The sequence below is a fragment of the Callorhinchus milii genome, unplaced genomic scaffold (genome assembly GCF_018977255.1).
Source record: "Callorhinchus milii isolate IMCB2004 unplaced genomic scaffold, IMCB_Cmil_1.0 Scaffold3, whole genome shotgun sequence".
NCBI lineage: Eukaryota > Metazoa > Chordata > Chondrichthyes > Chimaeriformes > Callorhinchidae > Callorhinchus > Callorhinchus milii.
The window spans coordinates 77,192,221-77,207,458 of NW_024704744.1; the positions used below are offsets into that span (position 1 = coordinate 77,192,221).

A 15,238-nucleotide genomic window follows, 5' to 3' on the forward strand; every position below is an offset into this window, starting at 1 on the left:
CCAAATGCAGCCGAAACCCTTGTGCATGCGTTTGTCACCTCCCGGTTGGATTACTCCAACGCACTCCTCATCGGTCTCCCCAGCTCCACTATTCAAAAGATCCAGCTCATTCGAACCTCTGCCGCCCGCATATTCACCCAAACCAAACTCCGTACCCATATCTCACCAGTTCCGACTGGGCTCCACTGGCTCCCCTTCACCGAATGAATCGACTTCAAGATCCTCACACTCGTGTTCAAATCCATTCACTCCCTGTCACCTCCCTTACCTCTCCAACCTCCTCACTCCCCAATCCCCCACCCGGCACCTCTGCTCAACTGGCACTCGTCCCTCGCACCCTCCGCCACATTGGAGGTCACGCTTTCAGCTACTACTGAAACTCAAAACTCTGGAACACCGTCCCTCAATCCCTCCACCTTGCCCTCCTTCTCCCCTCTTTCATCTAAAACCTTTCCTCTTCGACCATGCTTACGCGCCCCCTCCCCCCAGCTCGGAGTCAGGCTCTGCCACAGTTAAGCGCTCTGAGACGCTGCCCTACATGGAGGCCGCTATGTAAGTGCAAGTTATTGTTGTTTTACTCTGCCTCACTCCTTCTCTATCTGTCTTTAATTCCCACCTCAAAACCTGTGGAGTCCTGTATCTTAGCGGTTAGAGCACTTGACTTGCAAGCGAGAGAATCTGGGTTCGATTCCCGGGCAGGGCGAAATATTGGGCATGGTTCCTTACTCAACCCACCTCTGTTTACTTAGCAGTAAGTAGGAACCCAGTTGTTAGTCGATTGGTGGATCGCTTTTCCAGGGGTAATAATCCCTTTTTAAAAAAAAATGTGGTCACTCAATCCCCGACTGTTTGTGGGACACTGCTGTGTGCAATTGGCTGCCGTGTTTTGCCCACAAAATATACAGTCAATTCGCTTTACAGAATATTCTGTGAAGCGTTTTGAGACATCTCGAAGATGTGATAAGGCGTTATATCAAATGCAAAGATTATTATTATTAATTCTTCCACTGCATCTATAGACACCTCCCCTCCCCCTTGCTTTGCATTTGACACCACCACTGTAAAGGTCTTATCCTACACTAGCTGTATCCGTTGCAGCTTCGCTTGCAACCAAAAGAACCAATATAGAATGTAGATTGACACACAGACAGACATTTCATCTTTATCACTTCCAGGTGCAAGACCTTTCCGATGAGGTATAAATCATGTCGCCCCGATAATTATAGAATCATATAATCTTATAGCACAGAAGGAGACCATTTGGCCCATCGTGTCTGTGGTTGACTCTTTGAAAGAACTATTCAATTAGTCCTACTTCCCCACTCTTACCCCATAGCTCTGAAAATGTTTCCTTTCTAAGTAGGTAACTATAACTATATATACAATTTCTAGTCTGTACATCTGCTCTCCCTACTCTGTTTTATTCCTCACTACCTATTGAAGGACTTGAGCTCAAAGACTAAGCCGACAGACACTCCATTGCATTACCTTGCAGTAACTAGGAACCCAGAAGTTTGTCGATTGGTGGATCGTTTTCTGGGGGTAATAATCACTCAAAATCAATCCATGACTGTTTGTGGGACACTGCTGTGCACAATTGGTGTGTGTGCATGCGTGCGTGTGTGTGTGTGTGTGTGTGTATGTGTCGGGGGGTGGGGAGACTGCATTTTTAGAGATCCCACCATTGTTAGAGGTGCTGTCCTTGAGCTGAGACAATAAACTGAGTTCCTGTCTGACTGTTCAAATGGTTGTCGACGCTGTGCTACTATTGAAATTGAGAAGGTTCTTTCTGGCCAACAACCCTCCAGATAAATTGGTTCTTTATCTCATGTGGGAACTTACTAATTCAATAGCTGTCACCTTTGCCTACGAAAAAACGTCACTGCACTTGACTGTAATTACCTGTGACCGGTTATCTACATGCCACTTATCCACATATCACAAAATTGTTAAAACAAATTATGCCCATGTGCAAATTTGGTTGCTAAGGACATGAATTGTTTGCATGTATCAACTTTGCACATGCACAGAACTGTGCAGCAGTGAAAGCCACATTTTATATTTACAGTACTTTTATGCAGTGCAGACAGAGGCATACATGCGTATATGAAAACGAGGCAGTTACAGCGGCAGGAGAGAGCGAGAGAAAGGGAGAAAGCAGAGAGAGGAAGAAAGAACAACAACAACAAGATTTCATTTATAGAGCACCTTTCACGTCGGGAGGACGTCCCAAGGCGCTGTACAGTTGGGTCAGGACCCGAGCAGGGGGGAAATGGTCAGGGTGAGGGGAGGGAAGGGAGGGAGCGAGGAGGGGGTAGAGAGTCGAGAGGGGAGCTGAAGGCACGGTCGAAGAGAAAGGTCTTGAGACCGGCCTTGAAGGAGGAAAGGGAGGAGGTGGCGAAGGCACTGGGGGATGGAGTTCCAGAGCCTGGGGGCCGAGAGGCTGAAGGCCCGGCCACCGATGGTAGGGCGGTTGGGGCGGGGGATGTGGAGCAGACCGGAGCCAGAGGAACGGACAGTACGGGCAGGTAGGTAGGGGGATAGTAGGTCAGAGAGGTAGGAGGGAGCAAGGCCGTGAATGGCCTTGTAGGTGAGGATGAGGATCTTGAATTCGATCCTCTGGGGGATGGGGAGCCAGTGGAGGCGAGCGAGGGTGGGAGTGATGTGGTCGCGGTGTCTGGTGCGGGACAGTACACGAGCTGCAGAGTTCTGAATGACCTGCAGCTTGTGGAGGGACGTGCCGGGAAGGCCGGCGAGGAGAGAGTTACCATAGTCCAGCCTTGAGGTGATAAAGGCGTGGACCAGAGTTTCAGCAGCGTGAGGGGTGAGGTAGTGCCGTAGTCTGGCGATGTTCCGGAGGTGATGGAAGGCGGTGCCAGTTGTGGCGCGAATATGAGGGAGAAAGGACAGCTCAGGGTCGAACAGAACCCCGAGGTCCCTGACTGGCTTTGAGAGGTGGAGAGTGCAGCCTTGGATGCTGATGCTGTCAGCGCCTGAGGTGCGGAAGCGCTAACGCGAGCCAATCAGGAGGGCCTCAGTTTTGCGCACGTTGAGCTGACGAACGTTGTCTCTCGTCGAGGGAAAAAAGGGATGTGAGGTACAGGCCATACCCTCCCCTTCTCCCTTAGAACTGCACCTCCAAGTCCCTTCACTACCTGCAACCCTGGATGAGGACAATATGTCCATTTTGCCTCTGTACTTCCTTGCAACACCAGAAGCAATGGACATGAGAAAGAGAGAGAAAACTGCAAGTTTGCGAGAAAGAAGAGTGTATGAGAGCAAAGTGAGGGAAGTGAGTGAGGGACAGTTTAGAGTTTGAGGACAAACTACCTTCTCTTTTCAAAGTGTTATGGCACCTTTAATGTCCATCTGAGGTGCAAACACAGTTTAATATCTCACCTGAAGTCGCCACCTCTGAGAATGCTGCATCGGATTGTCAGTGTAGACTCTGAGCTCGAAGTCTCCTATGCTTTGCTTGAAAGTACCAACTTTTGACTTGGAGAGCGAGCAACTGAGCCAATTTGGCAGTGTACAGCTCATGGATGTCTGAAGCATAAACGTGGTACATGTACGCGTGCTGGAACAGAGCTGTGGGTGTTTGAAGATAGGGCAAGCTGTCACAGTGAGGGAGAAGCCATTTATGTTGGATATGTCACATGTCAGGTTCTGCTGTGTATGCAAAGAAAAGACCTGACAGCATGATGATAACTGATGGAGTGCATGATGGCACCTAGTCCCTCATTAGATAGATTTGGTATCCTTTTCCACCTATGGTGCTTTTTTTTTTGTAAGGCTTTTAGTTTCTTTTTTAAAAAAAAGATTTTTTTTCCTGTCTTTTCCCTTCCTTTTAGTCCTCTTTCATAGAATATTGCCGCACATAATCCATCACACATACGCAACTTATTGGCTGCCACGTTTGCTCACAAAATACACCCACTCACTCCACTTTACAGTATATCTTGTGAAGCGCTTTGAGATGTCTCAATGACGACCTGATAGGATGCTATATCAAATGGAAGCATTATTATTATTAGTGTTTAAACGTCTCAAATTTCAGAGCAAATGCAGAATTTGCTCACCGTAAGGGCCCTCAAACAGCTGTGACCTGAATGACCAATTTATACGAGGATTGTTGGTGAGGACATTGGGAGAAACTCCCATCGCTTTTCCAATAGTCCACCTGACCAGGCAGATGGGAGCTGACTTTAACGTCTAATCTGAAGGACAGTGCTTCTGATAATGCAGAGCTCCCCTCAATGCTGTACTGGAGTGTTGGCTTAGACTGAGCCCAAAGCCCTGATATGGGGCTTGAACTTGCCACAGCTTGTCCAGAGCCAAGAGCCAAGGCTTGGGACCCTAGAGTGTGCTTTCTGTCAGACAAGCTTTCCTGCTGCTTGTCTAGCTTGGACCACCCTACCGATTAGGGCTTTGGCTTGCAGGGTTAACAAGAGCTGAGTGGGGTCACTCCCTGCCCCAGTGACTTGTCTGCCCTTCCAGGGCCTACCGATGAGTCAGGTTGGCTGTGATGCTATCAGCAGTGCCCGGGAATACCGTGGACCCGCCTGGCTCATGGGCTGGTCTACCGAGACCGTCACAGAGCTGGCTCGATTCTGACATTCCATTGCAAAGCATGTCACCTTGGAACCAGTTCAGCTCCAAGGAGACCCTGCTCAGTGAGGATATAGGACTTACTATATTCTACGGCCTTTCACAGCCACCGAAATGTAACCTATGGCTTCTCTTGAGTCTTTTTTCTTCGGACTCTGGGGTCAGCTGTTGAATTACTCTTTTTTATCAAACAGCAAATCCTCCCAAGTGCTGCTGAGGTAGGAAGCCTTTGATGTTGCCAGCTATACATTTTACTACCTCTCAGTCCTTTTAAGTCCTTTAGGATTAAAATTTTGAACCAAAACCACTTTCCTAAAGCCTAATTATCTTCCTTCTGCTCAGTTGGTATCTCGCAGGATAGATGTCAGCTCATTTCCTGATAGTGAATAGCTGTCGTTATGCTCATTCTGCATCAGGGATTATGGCTTCAAAGAAACACTTTCTGCTATTATCCTGCTGCAGAGGGTATAGCACACAGTTTATTTAGTATTACACCCTGATGTGTGCATGTGCTTTGCTGGTGAGATTAGATTTGAGGAACAAGCAGTCAAAAGGTCTGTGACGTAATTTACTTATTAAGTGACAAATGGCAGGGCTTTCCAATGTCCTGCTTGGGTTTCTATAGGAACCAAAAAATCCTCATTTTGTCTTGAGAACCCTGAAAATTGTTCAGACCTTTTTGACTGATTGTTCCTCAAATCTAAACCCAGCCGAAATGAAAGTTGCTGTGTAATCTCAGGACTGAGACACTAAGATTCTCTTTGACAAACCGATGGGCATAAAAAGGTTCATAGGAATGACAGCACGGAAGGAAGCCATCATGCTGATGCCAGATGCCCCAATGCAGTTACTATATTCCAATTCCAATTCCCTGCTCTTTGCTTGTACCCTTTTATATTATTCGTTTTGCCCACTAAAAATACAATTAATTCACTTTACAGTACATTCTGTGAAGTGCTTTAAGAAGTCTCGAAGACATGATAAGGCACTATAACAAATGCAAGGATTATTATTATTGTTCTCTTCAAATACACCCCTAATTGTCTAATTGGCCTCACAGCCACTTGTGATAAAGCATTCCATATCGTAATACCACCCTACCTTTCTAACCTTCTCGCTCCATACTCCAATACTCACTGCTACCGCTCCACGTCAAAACATTGTTCCTAACCTCCCGCTTAACTCTTCCCGTGGCAATCCTGAGTTGATTTCCCATTTCCATTTTGTTCTGGTATTCATTACCTTACAGGTTTATTCAGCAGAAGGTTTGGGTGTAATGTGCATACGTGTGTTGCAGGTACGCCGGTCGGGTGGAACTCCCGGACAACCTGAAGTCTCTGTTCCGGCCTGTGGCGATGGTGGTTCCCGATTACCAGCTAATAGCAGAAATCATGCTTTTCTCTGAGGGATTTAACTCAGCCAAATCTCTGTCAGGCAAGATCGTCAATCTGTACCAACTGGCCATGAAACAGTTATCTCAACAGGTAGGAACCAGTACTTAGTTCACAAAGTTATCACAATGTAATATTGTATTTTTTCAGTGTGTTTTTAGATTTTAGATCTCTAAAATATTATTATAATAATTAATAATAAGAATCTTTGCATTTGATATAGCCCTCATCACATTGTCGAGATGTCTCAAAGCACTTCACAGGATCGTGTGACTCTGCATTTTGTGGGCGACGAGAACTTGGTTTCATCTTTCATTTCATCTGGAGGATCCTAAAAATGATTCGCTCCCAAATGATTTTTCAAAAACAACAACAACTTGCATTCATAATAGTGCCCTTCACGCAGGGTAGCGTCCCGGGGCACTTTATTTTAGAGGTTATTATACAGATTTACAGTGATTGATGCAATAACGTGTGGTTGTTTCTTCAATCATCTATCCATCGCATGTCAGTGTGGCCATGAATGCATGGTAAATCAATTCTACAATCAAAGTGCTCTGAGACGCTACCCTACGTGGAGGGTGCTATATAAGTGCAAGTTGTTGTTACAATGCATAGTGTCAATAATAAAATACATCTAATTGATGTGTCAATGCACTGCTGTTCCAGTGAATAGTATTTATACTCCAATGTCTTAACGATCCTTCAATGCATGGTATTGATTCTATAATGCAAGTTATTGGTGTTCCAACACATGATCATGTCCCGGTATTCTGGCCAACCATCCTCCAAATAAAATAGTCACACATTCCACGGCTGATTTGGGGACATTGCTTGTGCACCAATGAACTGCTGCATTGGCCCAGAAAATCTAGTCAATACACGTTGCAGTATATTCTGTAAAGCGCTTTGAGTCATCTTGAAGACATGATAAAGTGCTTTTATCAAATGCAAGGATTATTATTATGAAAGCCAAAATAATTATTAAGGTGTATTGTGACAGTTCAAATTAATGCACTCATCACATGGTACTTCAGATGAACAGTTCAGAAAGGTCTCACCTACAGTACTTGGTCTATGGACACAAAAATACTGATGATAATGAAAAAGTCAAACGCTGTTAAAAGCTCTCTACAAATGGCAGGTGATTTTAAGATGTAGAACAGTGAATTTAGGTGGAATCGTTCTACATCTCAATCTGTCATTCAAATCAAACCTTCACCCAATATTCTATTTTCCTTCTCAACTTGCATCACTCTCCCCTTGCTGCTACTTCAGTCTTGCCATTTGTACAGTAATGCATCCAAGAGAATCATAGTGGGGAAGGTGGGATGGTGGAATCATGGAATGATTGGTTTGGATACTCTTAAGTATGGTGATGGGTTTCCACATCTGTCAGACACTCGGCTGACCAAAAAAAAATCATTGCCAATAGCTATCTAATTCCTGCTTGAATTTGCTGACGCAAACTGCCTACACCGCCTACATATCTCGGATTAGTCCAAGTGAATTGATAGAAGCAGATGCGTTGAACGTAAGATCCATTTCTGAAACTTCCCATCAAGGTCACTGTACACCATTCACCAGCATTGTTAAAATCTCCCTGCTGTATTATAAAAATAATAATCCTTGCATTTGATATAGCACAGTATCACGTCATCGAGACATCTAAAAGCATTTTACAGGATTTACTGTAAAATTATTTGACTGTATTTTGTGGGCAAAATGTTGGATCCACAGCATGTGGATTTGATGACCCGGAGGAGGCAGATTGTGTAAAGTGCTTAATTCTGAACTTTACCTATCTGTTCAGCTTCTCTCTTCTGAACTCAAGTCCATGCTCTTTGTTCAGGAAGAGCCAGAGCAAGTGAGGCTTTGCTGTGGCAATTAAAAGGTAGCTTTGGCTTTGCTTCTCTTATCAGTCACTCTCCATCAGTCCGAAACTACAGCCAAGAACCTGCTCAGCAGTGTGTTACTTCAGTTTGACTGACTCAGCTGCCAACAGTCCAGCATTAGCCATCATTCATTCTCCAGCACTGTTAAAATCTCTGTGCTGGATTGTTGCTGGATCCATACCAGCTGTTTGTGTGTTAGATTCATATGAAATGTACAGCAGTGAAAGAAGTCATATCTGTGCTGGTGCTTGTTCCCTCACTGGAGCAATCTACTCTAATCCCATTCTCCTGCCTCCTTCCCTGTTCCTCTTCATATTATTTTTCCTTGAGTGTTTATTCAATTCCCTTAAAAAAGGGAAACACGTGATGTACTCAGTTTCAACAGCCATATGTGTAAAAACATTTCTTCTCATCTCCCCTTCTGGTAATAATCCTCAATTGTTGCCAATCGGTGGAAATAATGTCTTGCGATTTACCACATCAAAAACATTAATCATTTTCATTTAGATTCCCACCTTAACCATCTCTGTTCCAGTGAAAACAGTTGCTGCTGGAGCAGGTGTTATGAGGGATCTCATTGAGGGTTCCTTATATTCAGAACTGCGCAGAGTGTAATCAGATGAGTCGATGCATTGTGAGAATGATTTTCTCTTTCAGCAGAAAGTAGGCACTTTTCTAACAGTCCGAATCCGTCATATTATATAGGGGTCATACTGATGTGACATTTGCAGTATGATTGTAGATTTGCGAATTTATCTTGAATTAGTCCGAGTGAATTGATCGAAGCAGATGAGTTGGATGTAAACCCATTTCTAAAACTTCCCATCAATTTTGGATAGTTTCCAGGCAATCTTTAGAACCCTGAAGATTTTATAATGTTAGCAGAGTTGACAATCCTGCCAGCTACCAATTTACTATTCAGACTGTCAGACCCTGACACTGTGTATGGGGTGGGTGGGTTGGGGGGTCAGATTATGTGTAATTTTTTGTGTGCATTGCAAGGGTATGTGTGTTTATGTATGTGTGAACATAAGTATTCCGAGACACTGTCCTGCATGAAGGATGCTATATAAATGCAAGTTGTTGTTGTGTGTCTCACTTCTCCGCCATTTGGCTAAGATCAAGTATCAGTTACTCCTTGATCTAGCAGATGCCAGAAAAGTTCTCTTGCTGAGGTTCGTTTGTGAGGGGTTAGCACAACGAATCTCAGCCATAAGTGAGAGCAAGCATAGTCTCACTCACCAATAAAAAACCCCATCTCTGTTGGAGTAGAGGTCAGCACCATCATTAGTATAACATGGTATTTATTTCTGGCTCTAGTAAAGGTCCCAGCTTTACATCAGTACCTGCAATAAACTTGAGGCACTTACAGGAATTTACTCTCTCCTTTAGGACCATTATGACTTTGGATTGAGAGCCATCAAGTCCATTCTTATGATGGCCGGGCAGAAGAAGAGAACAACCAAAGCAAAGTGAGTGTGCATGTCACAGAGCGAGCGTGCATTATTACACAGCATGAGTGTGTGCATCCTGTTTGCCTTGCTTAATGCTGCCTCACACTATTTGGTCATGTTGAGTGACACAGGGAGTGTGCACGCCTCTATTTTTACTGCTTATTTGCATTTATCTGTAATGAATATCATTCGCCAGTTATCAGCCCAGGTAGGTCCCAAGGTGAGCTCTCTTCGTAAGGTTTTGTCTGATTCTGCTGATTCCTCAGTGCCCCCTAGCTTGGTGCATTCTGGAGCTCAGTGGCACATTGCAACTAAGACAGAAATAGACACAGAAAGCGCAACCTGATGTATAATTTGCTGCAACACTACCAGTTTTGAGAGAAGTGATATAAATGTGCATAAATTATGTATAGGAATGTATCTGGCTGCTTTCGTGAAAACAAAGTTATTCATCCTTCTGAATGACTGGAGCAGTAATGCAGTGAACATAACTTGTTTATTTCATTTGAGCATTCTGTCAACTGAAGATTTGGCAGTTGTGTTCCGCCCACAAAATACGCAGTCATTCCACTTTACAGTGTGTCCTGTAAAGCACTTTGAGACATTGCAATGATGTGATAAGGTGCTATATCAAATGCAAGGATTATTATTAGCAGTAATAGCATTGTATGTGATATTGTTATTGATAAAAAGGCCAATTGAATGATGTCTAATAGAATTGATTGGAGTAGATCCTCACTCCAGCTGAGAAAAGGTGAAGAAGGCAATCATTAGTTTCTGAAAGCACTTCTTACCGGGGAAAGAAAATTATCTATTGAATCTTTCCACTTGCTCAGGGTGCTTCACAACTTGTATGATTAACAGCATTGATCCAGGCGAATTGACGAGTGTAGCAGAGTTCAGACAGCAGGGTTGTTAAGTTATAAATGAGTGTGTTCAAAGGGAGGAAGGAAAGCCTGCCAAACCCTGCTTCTCAAAAGGTAATAGATGTGGGGAAGAATTACCAGGGAAGGCCTTTGTTGAAGCAGTCATTACGAACAAGCAAAGCAATTTTAGGTTTCTTATCAGGGAGGAGAGCACAAGATCACAAGGGAGATGGGGATGAAAATCTCATCCTTCCATTATACTCGCCCGACCATCTTCCTATTATAGCATCAAGCTGTTACTTGAATAAATCCAGTGTTCTGGTGGTCGCCAGTTCCTCAATGTAAATATATCTGCCCTGAAATTGCCCTTCACACTCCAGAACCTGTGTTTCCTTTTCTGCTCCTCATCCCTACAACCTGCCCACCCCACCATCAGTGGTTGGGCCTTCAGCCTTTCTACCCCCACCCTCTGGAACTCCATCCCACAGTCCCTTTGCCTCGCTCCCTCCCTTTCCTTCTTCAAGGCTAGTGTCAAGACTCTCCTCTTCAACCGCGCTTTCAATCACCTTCCTACCTATACCCTCTCTGCCCTCCATGATTCCAAATCCCAACTCGGGTCCAAATGCCTAACTGCCCAGCGCCTTGGGATGTCCTCCCGACGTGAAAGGTGTTGTACGAATGTAATTTGTTGAAGTTGTTGTTGCTACCGTAGTGCATAGAGAACGTAAACCCAGAAAGTATCCTCTATCCCGTTTAACATATATAAGGTTTCCTCTGAGAAGTCTCTTTTCAAGGTCGAAGAGGCCTAATTTTGGTGACAGAGAAAGCAGATTGAAACCGTTTTCCCCCCAGTGCTGTGACGATAACACACCATTGAAGGCGTTAACACAAAGGTGTTTGTGAATATTAGTGTTGATCGTCTGTCCTGTGAGTTTCATTTCATTTTCACCTTCCACAGCAACATGGTTTCACGCGACGGGTTTAACCTTTTAACGCAATTTTGTTTTGGTTGTTCTTTGTTTAGCGATACCAACAAATCCCTGACTCAGCAGGAGGAATCGCACATCTTGATCAATGCGCTGAAAGCTGCCAATCTTCCCAGGTTTGTGGCTGAAGATGTGCCTTTGTTCGAGAGGATTCTGGCTGATTTGTTTCCAGGAGTGACAACCCCCAAAGAGGAAACCTACCTCCTAAAGGTACTGTCCTGAGAGTGCCATGAACTTGCATTTGTATTTTTTGGGGGGGAAGGGGCAGACGGGTGTCTGACCCATGCATAAACCCATCACCATGCTTAAGAGTTTCCAAGCCAAGCTGAGAATTCCATATATCCCACCTACACGTGGACCTTCCAGCGATAGATCGTTGGAATGGAATACCCACTCTCTACCTGGAGGGACTCAGCCTTTTTACCTAAATCTGGGAAGTATTATTATTTATATTATTACTATTGCATTTGTATAGCTAGTACCTTTCCAGGAAAATAGCCTCTCAAATGCTTGACAAGTTCTGGGAAAAATATATATGTATGCAACAATTCCCCAAGTAAAATTGGTCACTCACTCCATGGCTCCCGGAGTAAAATTGGTCACTCACTCCATGGCTCACTCCATCCTCCCAAAAGGATATGTGTGCAACATTCCTGTGTGCATATGGTTGCTGTGTTTCACCCACAAAATACACAGTCACTACCCTTTACAGTATATCCTGTGAAACACTTTGAGACGTATCGACAATGTGATAAGGTGCTACATCAAATGCAAGGATTATTATTATCTATACCAATAAAGATGAAATATCTCTCTGTCCGCTAAAAGCAAGCTCCTCCCAACACGAGTCCTCCTGAAAGGATTGCTCCCACCCAATAACCGATTGATGTAGAGACATGATTTCTACCTCATCAGAAAGGTCTTGGGGAAGCGACGTGGGCATATTTTTTTTGGGGGGAGGGATCTCCTATCGTTGATCAGCCATATTAAAAAAAATTAAATGCTTTAATTAAGCCAAAAAAAGTATGCCGTGTATTCTGCAACAAAATAATGACAGAGGTCACACACCCTTCTAGAGCGATACATCTATATACTAATAAAGACAAAATGTCTGTCCGTGTGTCTGTCTAACCGATTGATGCAGAGACGTGATTTATACCTCATTGGAAAGATCTTGCAGGGGCAGTGTCATGAGTATGTATTTTTTCGGAGGTCTCCTATTGTGACCTAAGCAAGCTCCTCCCAACACGAGTCCTCCCAACAGGATTGCTCCCACACAAATCCTCCCTCAGGGTCCTCCCACTCAGTCCTCCCAACAGGAACCCTCCAACTGAGTCTTCCCACTGAGTCCTCCCAACAGGAGTCCTCCCAAAAGGATATGTATGCAAATATGTGAACAAGGGATGCTAATGAGGCCAATAGTACATTTTCTGAATCTTCAGGGATAAAGATGCCTAAGAAGTGAAGATCAAGCCATTCAAGGGCAATAAAAATGCCAGACGAAAGATAGAAAGGCCGATTAAACTGGTTGCAAGTGTAGCTGTAATGGGTACAGCTAGCTAACGTATATATACACATATCTTTATTATTCTTGTGTGCTCAGATCACAAACCCAGTGGCAATAGATGCACATTGAGTCCATTAGCTGGTGTATGACAAGTTAGAGGCTGACTGAGGAAATGACTGTCTTACTCTAAGGCAGGAGAACGAGACACCAGCTGTCAGGCAGGAAGAGTTCTCTACATTTGGCAAATCAGCATTCCAAATTATCCCATATTTTCTGCTGTCAATGCAGAGCTGTTCCTTCATCCAGGTGTCAGACAGACAGAGACTGTGTTTTCCTACATATACTTGATTGTAATCACTGAATTGATTTTGATCTGATTTGACATGAAAAGGTGCTTCAGTTTAAATCCAGGCCCACGCTTGTTCTATTCTAGCGTCTTTCCTTGTGATGTTTCAAGCCACCAGCAAGAACTCCACTGAGTCTATAAAATATAACCCTGTTTCTGAGTTCAGTTTCATTTCATTTGGTGCATCTCTCTGCTGCTTGTTCCTCACTCACTTTTTCGCACCATCAGTACTCACCCTACAGCAATTACATCCCTGCTCTCTGGAGCCCTCTTTCAAAAGAAATCCCCGACATCACAGCCCGACTTTACTTCTGCAATTAAGTCCTGATTCAGTTAACGGCACAGGCGATTATCTGATGTTTGGATCAATGATATTGTACTGTATAATAATAATCCTTGCATTTTATACAGCGCGTTATCACATCTTTGAGACGTCTCAAAGTGCTTCACAGAATATACTGTAAAGTGAATTGACTGTATATTTTGTGGGTGAATTGCTTCAGCCAATTGCGCACAGCAGCGTCCCATAAACAGTCATCGATTGAGTGACCACATTTTTTTTAAGGGATTATTACCCCGGAAAGTGATCCACCAATCAACTAACAACCGGGTTCCTACTTACTGCTAGGTAACCAGGCGTGTGGAGTAAGGAAACTTGTCCAATGTTTCGCCTTGCCCAGGAATTGAACCCAGGTCCTCTCGCTTGTGAGGCGAGTGCTCTAACCACTAAGCCACAGGACTCCACTGTGTAATAGTGTGACTGAATTGTTTTCAAAACTGTTTGTGTGTAATTTTATAACACAGCACCTCATGTTTCTCTTGTTTGTTCACTATAGAAAGCAATAGCTGATGTAACCAATGTCCTGGGCTTGCAGCACTGGCCGAGCCAAGTGGAGAAAATCCTACAATTCCACAACCAGCTTCTGGTAAGATGGGTGGGATTTCAGGTGGCTAAAGAAACCAGCATTTCCAGGTTAAGATTATGAAGGTTACACCAGAGATAGCTCTGCCCATTTGATTTTATCTGCCGCAATAATCCACCTTCTTTCCTTAAGGGATGAAATCAAATGAACCAGAAGGTCTTCTTCATCTAAACTCTTCATCTGCCTACTTAGGTGGACCTTAAAGATCCCACAACTCTATTGGAAAAGAGAATGGATATTCTTCTGGTGTTCTGGTCAACAATCCACCAGTTCCGTTAATCCTTCTCTGCATTGCTGTATGTAGGACCTTACTGTGTGCAAGGTCGTTATGTGCATTTAGACAAATACATAGTCATAGAGACTAATTTTCTGTGAACTTCTTTGAGGTGTTTTGATGTTAAAAGTGCCGAAACAATACAGTACAAGGATTGTTATTGTGCTCTTGTGGTTTGGGGAAAACATAGACAGTCATCAAGTTCCAGAACAAACAACAACAAATTACATTTGTATAGCGCCTTTCACATCAGGAAGATGTCCCGATGCGCTGGACAGTCAAGGATCTGCATTCAAGCTGTGGATTGGGATCAGGAGTGGTGGAGGACAAGGAGGATGGGCGTAGTCAAAGAAATGGTAGGATGGGGTTCCAAAGAATGGGGGCAGAAAGGCTAAAGGCCTAACCGCCAATGGTGGGGTGGGCCGGGTGGGAGACATGGAGCATGAAAGAGTCCACTGAGCAACATTTCCAATGTTCTTAGGCTGAATATCACTGTCTTAAACTTTAAGATCTGTAGAAAACTGGCATTCAATTAAGACTGAATTAAAAATCTGACCAACTTTAAATTTCAAGACCATGATGTGGAGTCCTGTAGCTCAGTGGTTAGAGCACTTGCCTCGTAAGTGAGAGACCTAGGTTCTATTCCCGGCATGGCGAAATGTTGGGCAAGTTTCCTTCATATGCCTCTGTTTACCTAGCAGTAAGTAGGAAACCAGTTGTTAGTCGATTGGCGGATTGCTTTTCCAGGGGTAATAGTTTCTTCAAAAGTATATTTATTTCTATAATAAATTTGTCACTTCAATCCACGACTGTTTTTGGGATACTGCTGTGCGTAATTGGCTGTCATGTTTTGCCCACAATTTATACAGTCAATTCACTTTACAGTATATTCTGTGAAGCGCTTTGAGATGCCTCGAAGACATGATGAGGCGCTATATCAAATGCAAGGATTATTATTATTATGATATTAAGGGCAAGTTCATACAAA

General features: G+C 43.8%; 1 protein-coding gene across 1 annotated transcript in view; it reads left to right on the forward strand.

The window, feature by feature from the left end:
• LOC103181702 (dynein axonemal heavy chain 6) overlaps window positions 1-15,238 on the forward strand; it is a 164,941-nt gene that overhangs the window by 54,700 nt on the left and 95,003 nt on the right. The window contains 4 exon segments of the mRNA XM_042333144.1: window positions 5,906-6,092; window positions 9,287-9,366; window positions 11,239-11,410; window positions 13,890-13,979. Of these exon segments, the coding sequence (XP_042189078.1) occupies window positions 5,906-6,092; window positions 9,287-9,366; window positions 11,239-11,410; window positions 13,890-13,979 (529 nt within the window).